Here is a 23,778-nt window from a genome sequence, read left to right on the forward strand (position 1 = left end):
TCACTAGGGTATCCTCCCAAACCAGTCTGACGGTCCTAAAATTATTTTTTTGGCAAAACCCTTAATCTACCTCTCAAATTTCCCATGAACCCCCTAGAAGCCCATCATGGCAGTACTACGTTTAAAAAGCTCTGTACTAGCTGACCATCATGTAATTCAGCTTTCTAACATTTTGACAATAACTCTTTTTTGTTACACAGAGAAAAAAAAAAGTCATACAAGTATGAATTCAAGTGCGTTTTGTCAGAAAAGAGATATCATCAAACTACACTTTTTTTTAAAGAGCAGTTTTACCCATCACCTCTACTCACACCTTATAAGCAGCAATGAAAACGGTTTATAAATACTGGATAGAAAGCACCTGTTTTCAACCTTATATAGCATACAAAAAACTGAAAGAAAATGAAACCTGTGGAATAAACTCAGTATATGAAGGGAACAAAAAACGCTGCATTTCGTCTTCTAAATTTGGTGCTCAATGGACCATAGAATACCTCTAATAAAACTTGCAATTTAGAGCCACATCACCAAAATAATGGTGTGGCAGCTTCAGCTTGTAGAACGCTGGCAGCACTGTGAGTTCTGCAGGCGTGAGGTATGATAATGTGCCATGTGTAATATCAACGCAGCCGAGCCGTCAACAAACCGAAATTACATTTTGATTTGTGAGCTCCCTCAAACGCAACATGTATTCCCTTTGTGTGTATTTGTACAATCATTTGAAAGGCATTTCTTACAACCACTTCACAAATCATTTCTCCAATTATGATTCTTTATGATCCATAAATGTGGAGCTTTCTGTTACTGTAATATATATATATATATATATATATATATTTTTTTTTTTTATTTAGAGCCAAAATTCATAAGTCATTGATTGCTATAGATTTTCTTGTAAAATGGTGCAAAAAAGTGAATTTTTGTTTTTAATAATAATAATATTTATACATACAGTAAATATATATATATATATATATATATATATATATATATATATATATATATATATACAGTATATATACAGTATATATATATATATATATATATATATATATATATATATACAGTATATATACAGTATATATATATATATATATATATATATATATATATACACACACAGTTTATATACAGTATATATATATATATATATATATATATATATATATATATATATATAATTATTATTTCAAAAGCTCTTTTTTGCATGTATTATTGGACAGGCAACAGGCACTAGACTTTTTGTTTTTAAGGGGAAAAAAAAAAATCACAAATCTCTTTTATCTCAGATCAGAGAATACAAGAAGACCAGCCGACCAACAGCTCTATGCAGGTCACAACTTATCAAAGTGAATGACAGAATGAGAAAAACTTAAATAAAAAAGCTATCATACATAATGAAGAGAAAACTAAAGTCATTAAGTATTTTTTTAAAAGCTAGACCAATCAAACACACATACAACATTTGTAACAAGCAGGGACTATAAATTACTACAACATTTGAGCTATTACAATTAAGACTAATTAAATAAATAAATTATACATACATTTCAAAAGTTTGGGTCGATTTATTAATATTTTTGAAAGAAGCCTCTTATGTTAACATTTCTGTGACCAAAAATACTGTAAAAACAGCAATATTATGAAATATTTTTTACAATAATTCAATTGTTTCATATTTTAATATATTTTAAAATGTAATTTATTTATCTGAGAGCAAAGCTGAAATGTCAGTCTTCAGTGTCACACGATCCTTCAAAAATCTTTCTAATATGCTGATTTGATGCTCAAGAAACATTTCTTATTTTTTCATCAATGTTGAAAACAGTTGTGCCGCTTAATATTTGGGGGGAAGCAGATAGGCCTACATTCTTTTTCATGAATAGAAAGTTCAAAAGAAAAAAAGAAGTGTGAAGTCTGCACACTGAAAATAGCTGCTCCAAATGAATTTATTATTAGCACAACATTTCGACCATCAGGTCTTCATCAGGCACAATACCAATGTAGAGTAAAGTCAACTTTAAATAGAAACAGGTAATCACCTTAACTGGGCCCACACACAAAAACAAAACAAAAAAAAATTAAAATATAACAAGCTATAACTATATATACAAACAGCTTAACTAATAAATCAACAACAGACGAAGAAATCACAATCAATCACTATAAAAAAGACTTAATATCAAAATCCTCATTCAACCCTGATGTTGACAAAGTATTTAAGGTATAAATCCAAAAACATTCCTTCTGTAATAATTACTTCTCATAATCTCCTCCTCTTGAGTTTTTTTTTATATTTTATTTTTATTTTTTACCTTGTCTACCAATATATTGTAAAACACTGACATTATGACCTACTTGTCTAAAATGAGACGCTATAGGACTACGCATTTCTCAGGTCCTAATATTTCTGTGATGTTCGTTTTACCAACATATTCAAGACAACAATGGCAACGAATGAGATAAATCACATGAGTAAAAGCACATGTAATAGTACCGGAATATATCGGAATATTGCGGCCAGTGCGTGGATGATTAAAGGAATTACACAAGTGCAATTCCTTTAATCATCCACGCAAAGGTACACTGGATGCAATTGCCTGGAAGAACAGTTGGAATACCTTGTTTTACACGTCAAGGAAATTCAGATTTTACAAGCAAGTCACGAAGATTGTTTTTTGACATTTAAAAAACAGTTTCGGACCATTTTTAAAAACACCTAAAAATTTAGGATCACCTGAAATAATATGCCAATGCTTATTTAAGACTTTAAGAAACTCTGCACCTCAAAAGAACTTCTTTTTTTTAAAGAGAACATTTAGAACATTATAAATGTCTTTACTGTCACTTTTAAGTAATGGTTAATGCCCAACGAGGTGCCCATTGTCAGGTATTAATGGACGACGGCGAGGCGTGAACCGTCCGACAGCGCAGCGGAGAACCAAAGTCCATTAATACCAAAGTCCATTAATACCAAAATGGACCAAAGTCCATTAATACCTAGACAATGGACACCTCAAAGGGCATTAACCCGCTTATACCATGGTCACTTGCCAAATAACACATTTTTAAAACATTAGTTTATATTTTAATTAGTTTTACAATCAAAGTCTAAAGTTTTTACAAACAATAATTTGGATTCCCTGGTTACGCCTGATGATTTATTTAGCAACCGGAGATATTTATAGACCGCTCAGTGGTGTTATCTCCTAGTGTCGTTTCTCCGTTTTATTTACAATTTTTCTTTCTTCAGCAGCATACCAATCATCGAAGTCGTCAAATTCTCAAAAAAGTTTAAAAGAAATAACGAAGTTGCTCATTGTTGTATTAGTAGGCTATGTATGTTTGTTTAGATACAATAAATTGTAAATGGATACTTTGAGTGCCTGTTGCTATGGTTACTCACAGCTGATTTAGCCAGCGCATTTATTTATTAATTTCTAACGGTAAACAGTCAGTTTCACCAGAACTCCTTTACTAGGTGTCTCTATCACGTTTTAATGGACACCCTGCAGCCAATCAAAATAGAGTATTCACCCAGACCATGGTATAATTTAATTTAACTGTCACTTGACTTTACAATTTAATGGTTCCTTGCTCAATAAAACTATTAAAAATCTTAAAATTCTGTAGTGTGCATATTTGGAACACCATTAGGATTGCACAATATATTGTTACTATATTGGTTAAATTTATTTATTCTTTTTTTTTTTTTTACAAAATAGTATAGAATTTTAATGTTGTGCCGCTTATTGGACGTAAAGTTATCAACAAGAAATTAAATAACGGATCATCCATAATTTTTTTTCTAAGTTTACCAGAGTGCGCAATAAACATGCAACTACAACACACACACATGCAAACAGCCATTATATGAACAACAAATACCAAATATATGGCATTATGGAATGCTAGTCAGTTTCTAGTGAACACAAGGCGTGAGTGAGAAGGCTTTCGGAACGAGGGAAGACTCGGCAGATGGCGTGTATGCAGTGGGTCGGCGGAGAGACATATGGTGTGATGCCACTGATGCAGAGCCTGGAGAAGAGAAGTGTGAAAGCATCGATGCTTTGATGCCCTCGGAGAACTAAAGCTACCAGTTTCACCACAACTGGACACAACTGATGCTGATTAAAAAGTTAAATTAATATATTATTGATAATCATTTAATAATTTGTAATAATAAATGTACTAATGCAAACATCTAAAACAGTGGTCTCCAACATGGTGCCCGCGGGCACCTGGTAGCCCGCATGGAGTCTCTGAGTCGCCCGCCGAGCACGTTCTAAAAATAGCCTGAATTATCTTTCATTTAGTTTTTTTAGTTTTTTTTTATGATGATGGCATAAAATGAGAAAATAACTAATGGTAACATTTCATATACCATTAAAACATAATTAAATAATTAAAAATATTTAGAATCTGCACGTCGAGCACGTAACGTAACTTCAGTGAGTTGAGGCGGTCGCGGGCAGACCGATAAATTTACACATAAGATAAATTGAACTATAAAAAATAAAAAAAAGATTAATTATGGCTGACGATGCAGGTCATGCAAAAAAGAGGACTTATTATTTTAATGAGGAGTGGGAGACAGAATTCCTCTTCACTAATGTTAAAGATAAAGCTGTATGCCTCATCTGTGGAGCACGCATTGCGGTTGCCAATGGTCTATGGCAGGGGTCTCCAACACATAGCTCGTAGTAGCTCGTGGCCTGATTGGAGGTAGCTCACCAAGGGGGCGTTCACATATCGCATCTTTTGCGCGCTCAAGTTCGTTATTTCAAATGTAGGAAGCTCATAATTGAAGCGACGCACTCATTTTTTCCATGCGCAGCAAGATGAAAAATCCATTAGCTACTAAAACTTCTTTGTCATTGTGGAGAGCGCAGTGCATGGTTGCATAGCAATGACAGACGCCACGGGAAAATCGGACCGAATTTTACTATTAATAATGAAAGATAAGCTAATGTGCATTGTGAACGTCAGTAATTTATCTTTTTTGACTCATTCTTTTTATAAAAATGATTTAAAGGCTGAAATATGCGAGCTTTTTATAAATCTTTTTTTGTCAAAACTTTATTTGAACTTGTAGGCTACATGTTAGTAGATAACATGTCGCAAGACACTCCTTTAAAATCTGACCATTATTTTTAATGTTGTTATTTTGTTTATGTAAACAAAAAGTGCAAATGAATTCTAATTATATTTGTTATTTGATGGTTTTCGACATAAACCTTGGTGAATGGATTTTATTGTGTAGTATTAGTACTTTTTGAACAGGATTCTGTGATAACTGATCATTTTGGTCACTATAATCATGAAATGAAATTTTCAGGCCATTTCATCTCTAGTTAAGATGCACTATAAAATCAACTATAATTAAGTGTTTTTATAGTATAATATGCAAAGTACAATTTTCTTTAAAAAAATTAATCTCTGATTCTGTTCTTTTCTCTGACATTTAAGGGTGACATATATAGGCCTACAAAAACTCTTTTAGGTCTAAAACAGTTTAGATAGTTGTTAATATGAGAGTTATGAGACATTATTTAAGAGATTTAAGTATTGTATTAGCCTACATGAGTAGCTCTCGGCCACTATATTTTTTTTAAAAAGTAGCTCTCAAATGAAAAAAGGTTGGAGACCCCTGATCTAAAATTATGAGGAATATTATGTAGCATGTGATGATAGAAAACGGGGCATGAGTGTAACATCCTTGAGCCTCCATATCTTAAAAACTGCTACCTTCTTAATTATTCCCCACTAAGATCAAAAGCAGTGGCTGTGATTGATAACAGCCTCAATCCAGATGATGTAAAAAGCTGTTAAGAAAATATAATCAGCTGCGAGTAAAGCGATGAGACTCTTGATCTCACCTCTGCCAAGTGAATAGCTTGACAGTAATTTATATTTTCAATAGAGCTTCAATCAGAATCTTTTCTCAAAGTTGTCAAGTCTAACTATATTTGTAAAACAGATCCGCATATATATACTTCAGCCTCTCTTCTCAGGGTTGTTGAATGTCAGAGTAATTCAGCATACCGTTGTAGGTTGACATATGAAAGTCGCTGCCTCTCTAATAAGGACACATGAGATTTGACTGCCATGCATAAACCATTGCGGTTTATTTTGAATATGCATACCTCTCTGAAGCGTATTAACACATCCCTCTCCTGTTAATTGTCAGTCATTTAAAACAGGTTCTCATTTCTGAATAAATAAGCGAGGAAAGACAACTGAAGAAAGTTAGTGCGAGAAAAGGAACACTGGGATATGTCTGACTGAATTTGGTGAACAAACAATTCTCTAGACAAAGAAACGGTTAAATATTTCTCCATCTATGCTTCTCGCTACACGGTCCTGGTGGGTCTGAATAATGCAGACAGTGAGAAAACCATTCTGGAACATTCTAGTGGACAAATCCATCAATATTTACCCAGCAGATGCATCTGTCAACAGGACCTGCGGTGGAAACAAAGCAGGCCAACATGATTCAGCGTTCTCATTGGCTGGGAAATATCTGTTTGCGAGTACCAGGATGGAAAGGCGGCGAAAGTAATGATTAACATTTATTTTCCTTTCATGTCAGAAGACGGTGTTCTGGGAATGGGGGTTATACTGGAACCCGCGTCGTATTTATTTATGAACAATAAAGAGCCCCTCTCTGAGGCGAATTCACATTTGATTAGAGGTGTTGAAATCTTCTAGTTTTCTAGCCAAAAATGAGGAACCTCTCCAATTCCCCAACCCTTCAATCTAGGGTGGATCTCTTCCTCTTAAATAGGACAAGAGCACGGTGGAGATAGTGCAGGAGAGTCTTTTTACGATTGAGCTATGCAACCGTTCTCGCTTTGATTTATTGTTCCATCTCTTTGAAAGTTCCCACCTTATCGTCCAATCAGAAGTCAGCGGCAGCATATTTTAGCTATGCTGTGTGACCCCACTTTCAGTCTCTCCATCTACCCCTCCTCTATCTTTCTTGCCCTCTTTCACAGTCACTTTATCTTTCGTCTTCTCTCTCATTGTTTCTTTGTGTGTGTGTGTGTGTGTGTGTGTGTGTGTGTGTGTGTGTGTGTGTGTGTGTGTGTGTGTGTGTGTGTGTGTGTGTGTGTGTGTGTGTGTGTGTGTGTGGTAAAGTGCACGCGTGTGTGTGTGTGTGTGTTTTGGCAGCAAGCAGAGCTGCATAATCGAGTGGCGGTTGGTGACTGATGAAGGCAGCATCAGACTTGCCCCTTTGACAGTCAGATTACTTAACGGCACAGGGGGTTGTTTAAAATGGGCAGCCCCCCGGCCATCAGTGCCAAACACAGGCCCAACTTTAGGAGCAGGTGTGGGATCATTAGTGTCACAGCCTGCAGTCAGTCAACAAGTAAAGCAGAGTTTCAACAGAGAAACTCACCACCTCCTTTTACATTCACCCAGTCACTTGTCTTTTCATCCTTTTTCCCTTTAATGTGCTGGATGAAAAAAATGTCTCCACTCTTCTTCCTCAGAAAAACAGAGCTACGAGCTAGTACAATGAATTCCTCCGATTATCTTCAAGTCAGAGATTACTTAAAATTAGAATTTTCAATTTAGAATAATCAAATGTTTAAAACTAGTATTTAAAATTTAAACAAATAAAATGAATTCTTAATAAACTCAATAATAAAAGTAAAAAGGACAACAATGATAGTAAAGTTGACGGTGAACAAGCCAAAACAGGAAGTGCATAAAGATGCAGCATCTTTTCAACACTTTGGAATATTGCAAGAAACTCAAAAAACCCTTCAAAAGCATCTTTACTATGGGTGAGGAGCACTAAACCGCAGAGCTCAAATTGAGCTGTCAGCTGAATTGCCGCATGGGTAAGTGGGCCCAACTGTGAGGTGGCATCTCTGCACTGGGGAGAACAGCTCACTGCACTATTGAAGTCACAGAAATCCTTCACGTCTCGCTTGGTCGCTTCGTACATGTCACCTGGGCCCGGGCCCTGCCCTATCCCACAGGAACCAGGCTGAAACACTCAATGTGCAGGGGTTGGAAATGCCATCAAAGCATGATCCAAATTGAGTTGGAAAAAAATATGTCATTGTCTCACTCGACGTTTGATATGAGACTCTAGGCTGCAGATTCAAACTCTTATGAACAGCAAACCAAAACATTTGAATGGAAATATTTATTGACCGACATTAAAGGCCGAAGAGCTGGACATGGAACGCTAAAGCCTGTTGTGTACAGTGAGATAAGCTGGAGATTACAGCTGTGAGCCTCTGGAAAGCATCCAGCATCTCTCACACATGAAACTGAATGTGGTTTAGAAGACTGGCGCTAACAGATATAAGTTCACCTCTTGGATTTAGCTCGGACTGCAATGGTACATCACAGATATAGGGCCCTATCATACACCCGGCGCAATGCAGCACCAGGTGCGACGCAAGTGTTTTTTGCTAGTTTCAGCCCGACGCAGTAATAATTTTCAAGTACTGTACCACGTTGTTTAAATAGCAAATGCATTTGCGCCCATTTGTGCGCCCATGGGTGTGCTGGTCTGAAAACGAGGTGTGTTCAGGAGCATTGTTAGCGCGTTGCTATTTTGAAGCAACTAAAATGGAAACCTGGTCTAAAGTCATTGGCGCCTATAGCCGGGTCCACAACGCGCGTACACTTTGTCCCGAAGATGTACGCACTTTAATCTCGGCCCAAGCAGATCCGTTTCCTCGCTACAGGAGTGTCCAGTTTTGCCACTTTCAAATTCCGCCATGTAAATAGCGAACCCGCCATGGCGCGAGCGTAACTGGCTATTAAAGGGAATGGGAGATGATTGGTTTATTGCACGTTGTGCCCAAACACACGCATTACTCATTAAGAGAATAGAAAGAATCCTTTTAGACCACGCCGACCATTTTTTGCAATTTCTAGTAAAAGTGGATTTAAAAACTAGCAAAAGTGCATTTGCGCTAGCGCTTTAGAGTACACCATGCGCTTAGATTGTTAAAACAGGGCCCATTGAGGTCATCACCTGATATGCCACATACAAAGTGTGCTTGCCTCTAGAAACAGAAGCTAACAATAAAAAAGCACGAAAGAAAACAAACATGAGCATGCATTGAAAACACATTGTGGGAGCAACAAACCATATAAAACAAAGAGAAGCAGAATAAATAAGAGATATTCAGTTTTGTTGACCCTTGAAGGCATGTCCACCAGAATAAAAGCATAAACATCAATGAAATTTGTGTTCTGCGTTCTCATTGGTTAATTCTAGCCCTCATGCCCCAGCTCACTGCGTGGGAGGCCAGATCTTGCATACAAGCACCGATCGAGTTAACAAATAAGCATTACCTCATTAGCATGTTATCAATGAAGTGTTACTCATGCAATCACATCGTTGACACTGAATCTATTAGAGGGACAACAGCACTACATCTAGACACTTACGAGCTGTTTGCAATGAGGGCACTTACTGAGTCTCTTGGCGGCCTCCAGGGCTTCAGAGGCAGTGTCAGCCACAAAGAACCGCTGTACGGTCACGCCACTGTCCTGCATCAGCTTCTTGCTCTGGTACTCCTGCAGGTTCAGCCATCTTCTGGGGATCACTCTCGCTAGCTAAAAACACACACAGAGTATGGTTTTATTAACAGGGTCGCCGTCAATAAAATATATGATATGATTTTTTTTATGTGAATTCGATGTGTTGAACAACAGAATGCCGCTTGGTTTGAATGTGACTTTTTTTGTGAGCGGTGCTTCATGCATCTCTACACTACTGATAGTGGACTATGGACCTTTTTTCGAGGCATGCTAATGCGACCACGCCTTTCGACTATTAAAATAAAATATATGATATGAACCTTTTGATCAAAGGAACTTGAAGGGAAGCGTCCGTTCTGTCACATGTAGTAACGATACATGACAATTTAGTAATCAAAGTTCAACAGAGAATTTGTTTTAATATATTACATTATTGTGTAGATTCTATTCAATAATTTTATAATTTTTCTTACATTTTGTATTATTTTTATTATGTAGTAATATTTTTACAATTTCATTTAATTTTGCATGTTTGTTTTTGGAATTTTTGGAATTTTAACAATTTTACGATTTAGATCAAAGTTCAACAAAGAAATGTCTTTAATACATTACATAATTGTGTATAATTTTATTAGGCTACACTATTATTATTATTATTATTATTTTATAGTAATATTTTTAAAATTTCATTTGATTTTGCTTGTTTGTTTTTGGAATTTGATGGATACAAACCAAGTGTCTAAGGGTACGTTTACACAACAATGAAGCATTTAAAACCATTTTCAAAAGTTTGCATTTTCAGGCTCCCAAAACGTCATTGTCGTCGGCCAAAATGCCTAAAAAGTTTGCAGTATTTAGTTGAAAACGGTATTGTTGTAAACGGCCCCTAAAAGTGCAGTCACAATTATCATTGCTCAGCAAAATACATGGACACACAGGACATAGCGTCATTCTGTTCTTCCATTACCATAACTACACATCAAATAGGTTTATTGAATTATTATTTTTCAGGCACAGCTTTGAAGTCATTTCACAACACACATCCACTGTAATAAAGCGGCTTCAAGTCTCGTCTCTTCATTCATGTCTTGGCTTCCATTCAGGCTAAGATTTCTAATCATTGCAGCTCAGCACTAGGTTAATATTCACACATATTCATGATCACGTCCTTTGATGAGTATTCAATGTGTAGTTAACCCATAAGACACTCATTTAATAGACAATTTCCCATTGTTCACCACTGTAGAATGAGTAAAACAAGTTATCAGAGCAGCACAGTGTTAAATCCAGTCAAGTACCTTATTAAGTCATGATTTGGAACAACTCTCTATGGCTTCTACTAATTGAGCGTCTACGTGTCTCCATGGAGAATAATGAAGGTGGCCACCAAAGTTGGCAGGCTGTGGAAGAACACCGGGGAAGCGTGCACTCAGAAGTGCATACTTATTCAAACATAATGAGACATCATCACTAACAGGTTAAGTAACAATACAAGGAAAATGTAATGTAGAGCATTTATTCAGCAAAATGTGGACTTCCACTCTAGAGTTATTTTTTTTAGTTGACAGCTATGGGCATAGGTAAATGTAACATTACTGTACGTGGCAAATTGTTTACAAGCTGTTTTGTAAGCTTTGTAAAAGTTTGTAAGCCTCCAACCACTCACTAACTTAATCACTTTCTCTCTGATAAAAGTCAGATGATGCACTACTCTCATTCTCGGCAGTGTTCTTCTCAACGCCTGCATTTCATCATTTCACTAAAATACATCACAGTACGCTTTGACTGCTGCATGGGCTACACTGAACAAAATTAACTATGATTCATCATGTCATTGCATTTGGTGCTCACAGCACATTTCTCATTAAAGAAAACGAATCTCAAAAGCATTCGGTTGGTAAGTCAAATTTTGAATACTGCGATGACAATTTCCAGATGCTGTAAAACAATACAAAACAATTCTGTTTCCAGAACAATAAATGTTCACACTCTCAACAAGCAGAGAATGTGGCATCTGTAATAGAGTTCGGGTTGTGGAACCAATTTCTTGTATTCCTATTATTATTATTATTTTTAAATCACTAACGGATAAAATGCCAAAAGTTTCCACATTTAGAGACTGTGCCTCATTGTAGTGATATTGAATTCTTTTAAATACCTTGAAAAAGTAAATAAATAATCAGTAAAATTCATATAAATATATGTGTGTGTGTGTGTGTGTGTGTGTGTGTGTGTGTGTGTGTGTGTGTGTGTGTGTGTGTGTGTGTGTGTGTGTGTGTGTGTGTGTGTTTGCGTATGCGCGTGTGCGTTATATTATAAATGAAATAAATTAACAGATTATCATGATCATTATGTTGATATAGTTCTCTTTAAAATACCTTGAAAATTATAATAATTAAATAATTAATGTTAGTGACATGTATAATAATGGCAATATATATATATATAAAAATAAACGTTATAAACCATCACCGTGACATACAATGATATCATAATCTGTTACATGTATAATAATGGCAACAAATAATACATAATAATAAAAAAAAAAATGCATACTTTTTAAATTGTATTAATGATTAACCTGGAAGAAGATTTGGAAGAATTGTGTTGACAAATGTTAGATATACCTGTACCGTTTTCACTTTGGTAATACAGTATAATGTGATATCAAATCCAAGTATTAAATTTACATTTTCATGATTAACACTAAATACATGATAAAGCAACTCTGGTAACACTTTAAAATAAAAGTTAAATTCGATAACATTTACTGGTCATCATAAAGCAAACATCTCCCACAAGACTTGGACTAAATCGTTCCGATTCATATGAATTCTTTTAAGTTTTGGTTACCTAGATTTCCAAAAAATATAAATATAATATAATATAATATAATATAATATATAATTCTAAATAGCATCTGCTTAGTCCTCTGAGGATTATTCCTAATGGCCATGGTGTAGCATTCAATGTATATTTGTACTTCTGTATGGGGGTGGATGGCCATATTTAAAACTTGAAATAGCTCCCTGTTGTACAAGCTAGCTGTTGTTAACATATAGATACTTAAACACAAACAGTTCAGTTGAAGGACATTGGGTAGTAAGCTGCCTTACACATTAATCTAAGCATACATTAACAAAGCTGCCAACTTTTGAGTTTTGCTTGGAGTAGGCTTGCCGCGATAGACGGTGTTGACGGTGTTACCGGTTTTAAGCGCCATCACCGGTGACATCACTTTCCCACCGTGACACTGCGATGTCTTGACTTTTTTAAAGTATTCGTTTTTGCTAAAATATTTATTTGAATTAATTAAAAATAATAATTATCAATTATTTAGTTCAGAAGAGAGCATACATTATAATTAAAAACTGAACTGCGCAGTGCGTGCCAAGAGCCAGTCATGATCAGCAAGCATCAGGAGTCAAATTCCATTTAGCACGTGTGGAGATTTTATATTCGGTGTGTGTGCAATGACTGGTAGGCTATTGGTAGATTATCGGTTCACGTGCCGTCAGGCGCTAGCTATCTGTCACGTCACATTTAAAAGAGCCAAAACGGTATTTTATTGTTTGAATTTCGTAATAAAATTGACAGAATCTGAGAGCTGAGAATTGGTTTCATATCAAAAGTAACCTGCTCTATCTTGTCTGTCACGGTGTCAGTGTCCTCTTTGCTTCGCAATTTTTCTCAGCGTGAGAAAATGGATGTGTGGCGTGAGAGCGTGTGAAAAGGGTCAATTGCGTTAGTCTCACGGTGAATGTGTGAGAGTTGCCAGCTCTGCATTATATGCTTTAGTGCTCCTGATCTGTTGTGTGTGATGTCACAAATATGGGGACTTTGTAATAGTGACAAAACACAAAGTTGTAGATCTCCTGAAAAGTTTCTGATTCCCCACACAGTTGAAGGTTTTCATAGACTTCACAGACAAGGGTTTATTGACAGTCTAGGCCACTGCTTTTTATTAATACCTATGGGAAATAAGTGTCGTTTTCTCAACAGATTATGCTTCATTGCATTAGCAATAAATATATAAGGTGTGCTTTACATAAACAAACAAAAATATTAATAGAGACATGAGAGATGGTGACAGAGACAATTCTGAGAGGGTAGATTCTTTCAGAAAAAGAAAACATGGCGAGTGATAAAATGGAAGATCAACTCTCATATTACGATGCCTTCCATTATTTTTTTTATTTTTTTGTGTTAAGCTAATAGGATAGCTGTTAATGTGTTAAGTGAAAACACAAAGAATAGGAAATGTTTAGTTTGACATTTTTACTTTTTAGCTTTGGTAATACAGTATAATGTGATATATAATCCAAGTCATATACAATAAAGCAACTCTACTAGCCCTTTACAATAATGTTTAATTCGATGACATAAACTGTTCATTATAAAGCAAACATTATCTCTCCAACACCTTAATGATCTTTTCGATCTTCTAAGTTGTGGTTACCTAGAATTTCAACAAAGAGACAGAAACCTCTCAGTTTTCATAAAAAAATATATTGATTTGTGTTTTAAAGATTATCCAAAGACTTAAGTGTTTTTGAAACGACATAAAAGACACAAATGTTCATTTTAGGGTGAACTATACATTTAAATATGTTCTAGTTTAATACAAAAAAAACAAAATATTGGCAATGTCAATTAAACATTTTTGACAATAAATATTGGTTTGCAATTCACTGAAATTACTGTTTTAAATTTAAATCAATTCAAAGACTTTTCTGTTTCACTAATTTTCTAATCTATTTTTTTAAAATATTATATTTCTGTAAAATTACTGGTTAAGACTCTAATTGTACACATATTTGATTGTATGTGTTTGTTGAGTTTCTATAAATGATTTTAGTTATTTTACATGGTTTCACTTTATATTGATGGTTCCTTTAAAGGGTAACTAAACCCTAAAACTACTTTTTTTTAGTTAATGATCTGTAAGACTCTGGCTTTATTAATGCTGTTCATTGATTCAAGTAAATTTTTTGACATTTTGGGTATAAAGTGTTTTAATTCTACAATATATGGTGTAAAAATGTCTGAGTGCTGCCCTCTTCAGGTTGAACGATGTCTACTGAAGTTGAATTTTCCTATTGGATGTTGTAGTACTGATTGACGTAAGCAGCCACCAGCTCACCACGCTCTTGCCTACAGAGAGACGCGGGTCTCAGGTGCACGCCCCCCTCCGCTGGGCTCTGCCTACTTTTCCAGCATTTTTCAAATATTGCCAGTGGGTGGAGTCAGGCTCTGACCAGGGGTTGAGTTACCCTTCAACACATTCTATTGACTAACATTGCACCTACATGTCTACTCAGAGTATTAGTAGACTGGTAAGGTTTAGAATGAGTTGAATCGGTAGAATGTCTGTTGGAGGACCATCATAATAAAGAGTTAGCAAATATTAAGTAGACAGTCTAATATGAGTGCTCCATTTATGTCATCTCCTTTAAATGCTCAAGCTCTTTAAGGTCGAGTGGACTCCGATTGGCTGTTGATGTTTTTATTGTTTATCAGATGGAATGAGTTTCTATGATTTCTATTCAGGCACAGAAAAGAGCACCCATAAAAAGCTGTCTCCCAAACTATCCTCAGATTCACAACCCTGTGTCAGTCAAAGGCAAGGAAAGCAAACTCTGGTATCAGATTCCAGGTGTCAGGTGTTTGAACATCTAAATCTGGATTCTAATGAGAAAATTATAATATCCACTTGAAGGTCTGGATCTGAGTCCATGATATTTGCCTACCAGTAATATTTGTTGTGTTTCTGTCTGTCAGGTGTTATTGGCGTTCTGGCCCTGTTTGATTAACCGGACTGTGAAAGTGCTAAAAGAGCTCCATGGCAACCTCTATGCAAATGTTAGCGGTAATTGTTTTCTTTCCCCCCTTCTTGCTATATTTAGCCGGAGCCCATTTTTGTAGCTTTTCAGGTTATTAGTTCACTCAAGGGCAAAGGGAGGTTGAGGTGCATCGGGACCGAAAGGTGGGCTTCAGGGGCGCGAGCGCTGAGCTCCGGGAAGAGGACGGCAGGTGTCTGATCTCCCCTGAGACTCTGCCTCAACAGTAATTATCTTCATCAGCACTCTGGAGACACCACCAGTTAAATACCAACACACACACACACACAAACAGGCACAGACACAAACACGCGCGCACACACACACACAAGCACAGATTTCTACACCAAACAAACGCAGTTGAAGGCTCCAAAATACAATAACACATGCTTAAAAAAGCATGCTTAAAAAGCACAAATACACACACACATATGTATATATATATATATATATATATATATATATATATATATATACATTATCTATCTATTTATATATATATATATATATATATATATATATATGCATACAGATTTGAAACAGAATATATAGCAACAGAATAGATGCACTCATATAGAAAAACAATGCATAAAGTCTGGCATGTCGTTACTATTATTAACCAAAGAATAATTTATTCTCTTATGTGGTGGAATTGGGCTTTCATAATACGCTTAAGAATAACGTGGCTGACTTATATGTGACATGCAAAATATTGTCGGCCTATAAGCTAAATCTCCTTCAAAATACCAATTGATAGCAAAATCAAAATAAAATGTACAATCCCAGTTCATAAGGTCTCATGGAGTCACAGGAAAACAACAAAAGCTCACCACCGTAAAAGCCAACACCAACATTTTTTTTTTACTTTCTCCATGAATAATCAAGCAAATATTTTCAAATTCAGAGAATAACACAAAATTTCAAGCGATTTTTGGCTAGAGTTTCGCTTTTGGCAAGCATGAAGCAACATCCATGAAATTCTGCATAGATTGTATAATGTCAATCTGTATGAAATCTTTCAACAGCTCAAAGCAGTCCAACAATTTTAGCATCTCATCACGCATAAATTATTATAATAATAATAATAAAACTTTGCCACATTTATATAGCGCTTTTTCTTGACACTGAAAGCGCTATGCATATGTAAGTGGGGAATCTCCTCAACCACCCCAAATGTGCAGCATCCACCTGGATGATGCGACGGCAGCCATATTGAGCCAGAAGGCCCACCACACACCAGCTTGATATATATATATATATATATATATATATAGGGATGATTAGGAGGCCAAGATGATGGACAGAGGCCAATGTGCAAATTTGGCCAGGATACTGGGGTTAAACCACTACTTTTTTTCGAAAGACATCCTGGGATTTTTAATGACCAGAGAGTTAGTACCTGGAGTTAGGCTACAGGGTGACAGCTGATGAAATTCAACATGGCACTGTAAATAATCCTAAAATGAACTTTACTGTTTAACTTTACTTTTAACTTTACTTTTAACTTTACTTTTAACTTTACTTTTAACTTTACTTTTAACTTTACTTTTAACTTTACTGACCTAAACAGAAACATTTGCTTTTCTTCTTCAGATAGTATCCCTTATTAGGATTGAAAGACAAAGCTTCTCTGGATCCTCTGGGAGTCCAGATGTCTCTTAGGGTCATGGTGGCCCACAGCAGATCTTGACTTATCAGTTGACCTCACACAAAGGTGAGAGGACAAAGGAACGCTGTGGCAGCAGTTGCATCAAATTCCACAGGATAGCAGATGCTCCGTAAGGACCCCACAACAAACTTAGAAAGTCGGGCACAAAGTTAAGATTGCCTTCTTAACATAGCCCTATGTCTTCCTCGATAAAATTCATTTGCTAAAAGTAATGAAATGTATGGTAGGTCTGAACAATTAATCAAAATAAAACCGAAATTCTGATATGGCTTAGTGCAATTATCAATTGCATTTGGCTCTTTCGTGGTGTTCTTGTTTTGTGCATGAGGGTTACAGATCTTTAGATTTGACTTGAGAGTACAAAACTCCATTGGAAAGAAAGGGCCACTGCAGTGCAGTAATGATGAAGTCTATGCTAATCCAGCTGGATATATGAAAGTAATACACGCACACTTCAGACGAAGGGGGAAAAAAACACTCCAAAGTGCTGGAGAGGGTCTGTCGCTCTTGAATGTAATCGACTCCTGGATCAGTCATTGCTCTTATAACCCTATTCTGATATCTGCACTGCTGCTCATTAACAGTGACAGATAAGAAAAAAAAAATATTGGGTGGTGTGTTTACTAAACGTGGTGGAGTGGCATGGGGAGCAAGTAAACACTTAATTGAAAATATCACCAACATGTCATGTTAAAGACGACGTACTGTAAACAGCATTTACGCATTTAACATCAATAATATAACATTTCCAAGTGAAACAGGATTATTAGTGGGGGAAATAAGTAGGACAAGGCTTTTATCTATCGGGATGTGAAAAGTATGCAATAATAAGAGACTAATTAAAGCAATAAAGACATTTTGGTTGATACCGATACAAGTAAAAACAACCAAAAAAAAAAAAAAACTATTTGACCAGCAAACTAAATTAATTCAATTCAAAGCACTGCCGACAACTTAAACAAATGGTAATAATCCTGTTTCAGACAATGGCAGATACCAGTATTATCATGGATAAACCGAGAATCACTAACTTTGATACTACTTAACATTTAGGGATGCATATAATGTATATTAAAATTCTAGGCGATACCAATGAGCCAATAATTATTTTTATGTCACTGTCAATAACCAACAAATGACAGATAATAAAATCTAAATAAATCTATATAAAAAGACCTACATAAATTAAAAACAAAGCACTAAAAACGAAAATCAATCATCAAGTGATATTAAGAGGCATTACATTATTATAAGCAAGTGCCATATGGATATTCATTTTGAGATTTATCAAATTAATAACGTGCACATCTATTATCTAATTTTTCCCTACCTGATTGGATTTGGCAACATCAAAAGTAAAATAGATTTAGAGGTGGAGAAAGTTATTTAGACAAAAAAAAATTCTTTAGAATAGCGTGCACTAATGAATCATACATAATAAGACTGAATATGGATTTTAAATGTTAATATAATCGGTTTTGATTTCATGTCATCTTTAACTAACATTAATAGTCTGCCTGACCATATGCACAATTACCAATGCACAACAAACTGAAAGCAAGCAGCTGCTTCGAGATCCAACCTCATAGCTTCTCGCCAGGAAGACATGAAGTGTTACAGTAATTCAGGAGGATGTTTAAGCATACCTGACAGATGAGGGGGGGGGGGGGGGGGGGCACAACGCAAAAGAATATAAGAATTAAAAAAGCTTTTTAATTCTTTAAAATTTAAATTCTAAAATTTTAATTTAATTTTTATTTTTATTTTTTAGGACAACATCTGTCCTAAAAAAAACACACAAAAAGGAATCACATGCAATTACTCATGAAATTTGCTGGGGTTTTCACAGAGTTTACAAACAGAGAAAAATATTACAGAATTGCTCAGGTTTTCACGGAGTTTACAAACAGACAAAAATATTACAGAATTGCTCAATGTGCCAAAGACCCAGACAGCGCAGGCGAGTCAATGTAGACTACATTCAGCCCTTCAGAACAACATTAGTCTGCTCTCGACATTAGCATGATTTAGACATTAGGCCGCTTCATCAGCAAGACAGAGAGTGGAAATCTCAAGTCGATGAAGGATTGATTCCTAAAAGACTTCTTGCGGGAAGACAAAAAGAAAAGAATAGAAAGCAACACAACTGCTTTCCTCACTGGGGAAAATTGGTTCTACATTCGCATATTCATGAGGGGATATTTACAAATCTGTATTGACCAATCCAATTCTTTTGGGAGAAGGAAGAGGAGCTTAGGAGCTCAAACAAGGAGATTTTCTGAGGACAGGATTATGAGAGCTTTTCTTAAGGTCTTTCAGAGGGCAATGCTGTTTCATTGTGCATAATAAAAAACAATAAATCAGACAGAGAATTTTCCATGCGTTTCCATGGCATAAAAAAATTAAAGATGCATATATAGTTTGTATAAACACTGCATAGTGTACATTCACGACCTACTGTACTCGCCATATATCAAAACCTCTTTTTCCCTGGGTTAAAAAAACACCTGCATATCTATATAGGGGTGATGACTTAATATAAGATAATATAACATCATATAAATATCAGGGTTGTTATTTATAACTAAAATTTAAACTATTAAAACATTTTAAGTTTGAAGTACTAGAATTCGTTTACACAACAACGATGTACTAAAAATTACTAAAAAGTTGATGATGTCCGACGTTGTCAAAACAATCCCAGTTCATAAGGATCCGCAAAAACGCTGTATTATGCTGCTAGGCCAGTAGTGGGCGATGTCACTTTATAAACAAACACTACATACCTTTATGCGAAAATAACATCTCAGTTTTCACAAATTCGCGTTTTTGCAGTTTACATGGAGACTATACACATTGAAACCTGTTTTCAACCACTTTGCGTTTTCAGGGCCAACAAATGTGCCAAAAATGCATACAAAGTTTTCAGGGTTTTTTTTGTTTTTTTTTCCGGTGCTGTGTAAATGGCCCCTAAAACTGAAAAATCGTTAAATATGATAATTTTCGTGAAATTTCACATTTGTATTACAACAATAATATCATATGATAATTTAGTGACTTTATAATTTTTTTTTATAAGAAATATAAAGTGTTTTTGTTATTTTAACTTGCCAAACTTTGGCCGTACATAATCAATACAAAAAAAAAGTTACAAATTAAAAGCTGCGTTAAAATAAGACTAAAAATATTATTATTAAGTTGTGCAATATGTGTTAAAAATATATATAATATAATATAATATAATATAATATAATATAATATAATATAATATAATATAATATAATATAATATAATATAATATAATATAATATACAGTTGTGGTCAGAATTATTGGCACCCCTGGTAAATATGATCAAAGATGGCTGTAAAACTAAATCTGCATTGTTTATCCTTTTAATCTTTCGTTCAAAAAATGAGCAAAAATCTAACCTTTCATCGAAGTAAAATAATTGAAAGAGGGGGAGGGGGGAACATTTTACTTCAATGAACTTTACTTCTTTTACTTCAACTCATAAAAAAATCTAGGGGTGCCAATAATTATGGCCATGCCTAGAATTTTTTTTAGAAGTAATTATTTAGATTTTTGCGGGTTTTTTGAATGAAATATCAAAAGAAGAAACCATGCAGATTTATTTTCACAGTCACCTTTGACAATATTTACCAGGGGTGAAAATAATTCTAACCACAACTGTGGAATGTCTACCTGTTGCTCAATTCTAGTTGCACAGAAAGCCACCTGGACCTACTCTGCATTATATGTTAATTCTTTCCCTAATTATCAGCATCTGATGCTTCAACAAACAGTATTTACGGAGCGGCCCAGTCGACTGCATCGGATCCTTCACAGTGCAGTCACAGGCCAGCAGTCTCCAGGGGTTAAAACCCTCATTACTAGTCATAGCTCTGCCCTAAACCCTTTGAAATGACTCTTCTTAATTAGCACCTCCAAATGGCCTCACATTTAATTAACTAGTGGAATCCTTGAGGGGCGTTTTGATTTAAGAAATTAATAAAAAAAAATCCATTCCTGATCGTAACTAATTGGTTTACTTTATTCAGAAATGATAGCTGCCATTAATCGTGAATAACACAATATGGGTATGAAAATAGTCCCAATCAACGAAACAGAAGATGCAAATAAAGTTGTTGATATATCGGGGTTCATAATCATGTAAGATCATCAGATATTAATAAGGTGTTTTAACATTGTTTCAGCATTTGCACAAACTAATTAGAGAAAAACATGCTTACAGAAACAAATGGTGAAAATATTTTAATTTAGAACATCAATATTCTTTCATAGTCACAATATTGCATAATGAAGCAATGATTTAATTAGCTCGTGCTGGGGGGGGGGGGGGGGGTAATTTGTGATCTCTGAATGTTCTCAGCTCTACTCCGCTTTTAACGTTTGACTCCCGTTCAACAAGGTCAGGTGAGCACTGGATGAGCAGCAGCTTTTGACTAGTTTACAAGAGAACTCCGTTAGGCCGTGACGTGTGTGTGTTAGCAGAGCCGAGTTAGGGGGAGCCAGCAGAGCATGCCAAAGGATTTAGATCGCAGAGATTTGCATCATGGGATACGCTTTTTGCTTAATCTCCTAAAGACAGACACGAGCTGAAGGTGAAGGCAACTCTCTGCAGATATGAATTCAGCAATTAGCATAGTTAATAAGGAGCATCATTCAGAGGAGAGAAGTCTGGAAGAGTGAGGTCAAGTCTGTGGGCAAATGGAAGTGGGTAAAGGCAGTGACTGAATCGTTAACAACATTAAAAGAAGAATTCACACATTTACTCATGTAAATTTCTTTCATGCTCAGTGTTTTTGCAATAACAATGAACTTTCAAAGAACTGCGTTCAAGTTGCATAAAGGATGCAAAAGTTCTATAAAAGTGTCTATGTGACTCAAGAGCTACAGTACTGGTCAAGAGTTATGTTTTCATAAGAAGATTCTTATGCTCATCACGGCTATATTTAACCTATATCAATAACACAGTAACATTGTTAAATATTATTACAAACGTTGATTCCACTTTAATTTATTTTAAAATGTAATTTATTCCTCTGATGGCAAAGCTGAGTTTTCAGCAACATTACTCCAGTCTTCAGTGTCACATGATCCTTCAGAAATCATTTGAATATGCCGATTTGCTGCTCAAGAAACATTTCTGATTATTATCAATGTTGCTTAATATTTGTGGAAACTACAGTAGTCAACATTTGAAGTGGATCAAAACCTTTCATCAAAGTTATACATGAATTTTGAACAATACCGGTTCTTGACATGAACTTTTTTTGATGCACTTCAGATGTGTAAGTTCATTTGGGATCATTTTGTAACAAAATAATTTTATGATACTAAACACCTTTATAATTTTAAAAAATGATTTAATTTTCAAATAAATAATGTTCATTCATCAAAGAATATTAATCTAAGAATCCTGAAAAGGTGGTTTCCACAAAAATATTTTTTAAAGTTTTCAACACTGATAACAATAAGAACCATTATTAATAATTGGGCAGTGAACCAGCATATTAGAATAAGTGTTCCAAGTCTTCTGAAGCCATACCATAGTTTAATGTGATAAAAAAAGCTGAAATAAAAATTATTTACTGATAAATCTTGAGATTTACTCTAGATGTTTAATGGGAGAAACAGCAACGAATCCTTCTTTTGACTTCTTTTCAATGAATCTGCTGATGTGATGCACTAAACCAGTCTGAATGGTTCGTTCATAAATCAGACTGATATGATTTCCAGGTTCAACTCACTCAATGATCCGGTCATGGTGTTTCCGTAAATAACAACATACATTTCAGTCTGTTTCTCACAAAGATTACTTTTATTATATGTTTACGGTGTTCAGTTCTTTTTGAACTTTGAAAGCTTCAGTTCGCATTTATTGTAACTGCAAGGACAAAAGAAACCAAAGTTAAGAAACTTTTCTGTTCAAATGGAAGACGGAAAGTCAAGTTTCTAACAACATATGAGTAAAAATGACAGAATTTGAAAAACGAGTGAATAAACAACATTTAAAACTGTTCTTCAACTTTATGCTTTAAAATGAGCCTTTGAACTTCCATGGGAACGAACACAAACCAACTGAATAAATACCAAGATAGACAGACTTTCAAAGTTTTTCCACAACTGTCATTGAAACAGCAGGGCCAACATATTGTATAACAACTTTTAATTTTGTGTAACACTAAATACCGCCTCATTATAATCATCATTACAGAAGAATTATCCCAAATGGACCGGAATACGAGTCCCATGAGCTTTCAAAAGAGGCACCTCTCCTTCAAAAGACAGCCGAAAAGAACTCTAAATGATTGCTGCCTTCCTAAATTATTGAAAAAGCCTAAACAGCCCTCATGAGCAACAGAAATGGCTATTAACCTTGGCGTAACGATATTCAAATCCAGTTACAGCAAACTTGCTCTACTGTATCCCTGGCGGACAGGAAATGTAAATGTGATCTCGCTGTGGACAGATGGGAGAAACGCATGCTGTTTGAAGTTCTTGCACCAGAGGAGTCGCACCCACCCACCCCTCGTTTCAAATATTCAGCATGCAGACTCATCCAGCAGACTCCCCTGGTCTTGTTTCGACACTCCAGTCGAGCTTTTCAACCTGCTGCAGCATTGTGAGGCGAATGAGCTTTGACGTCTTCAATCTTTGCGTAAAGATTTTTCTCCGCCCCAGCGAACGAACGCAGCGGCAAACGTTCCTTGAAGTTGGGAGCTGCAGCC

At 35.4% G+C, this 23,778-nt stretch overlaps 1 protein-coding gene across 1 annotated transcript in view; it reads right to left on the reverse strand.

The window, feature by feature from the left end:
- suclg2 (succinate-CoA ligase GDP-forming subunit beta) overlaps nucleotides 1–23,778 on the reverse strand; it is a 139,491-nt gene that overhangs the window by 109,165 nt on the left and 6,548 nt on the right. The window contains exon 2 of the mRNA XM_077203105.1: nucleotides 9,450–9,591. Coding sequence (XP_077059220.1) covers nucleotides 9,450–9,591 — 142 coding nt within the window. The remainder of the gene's footprint in view (nucleotides 1–9,449; nucleotides 9,592–23,778) is intronic.

Source organism: Siphateles boraxobius, unplaced genomic scaffold (assembly GCF_051911475.1).
Source record: "Siphateles boraxobius isolate OS27281-9 unplaced genomic scaffold, OSU_SipBor_1 5, whole genome shotgun sequence".
NCBI classification, from domain to species: Eukaryota; Metazoa; Chordata; class Actinopteri; order Cypriniformes; family Leuciscidae; genus Siphateles; species Siphateles boraxobius.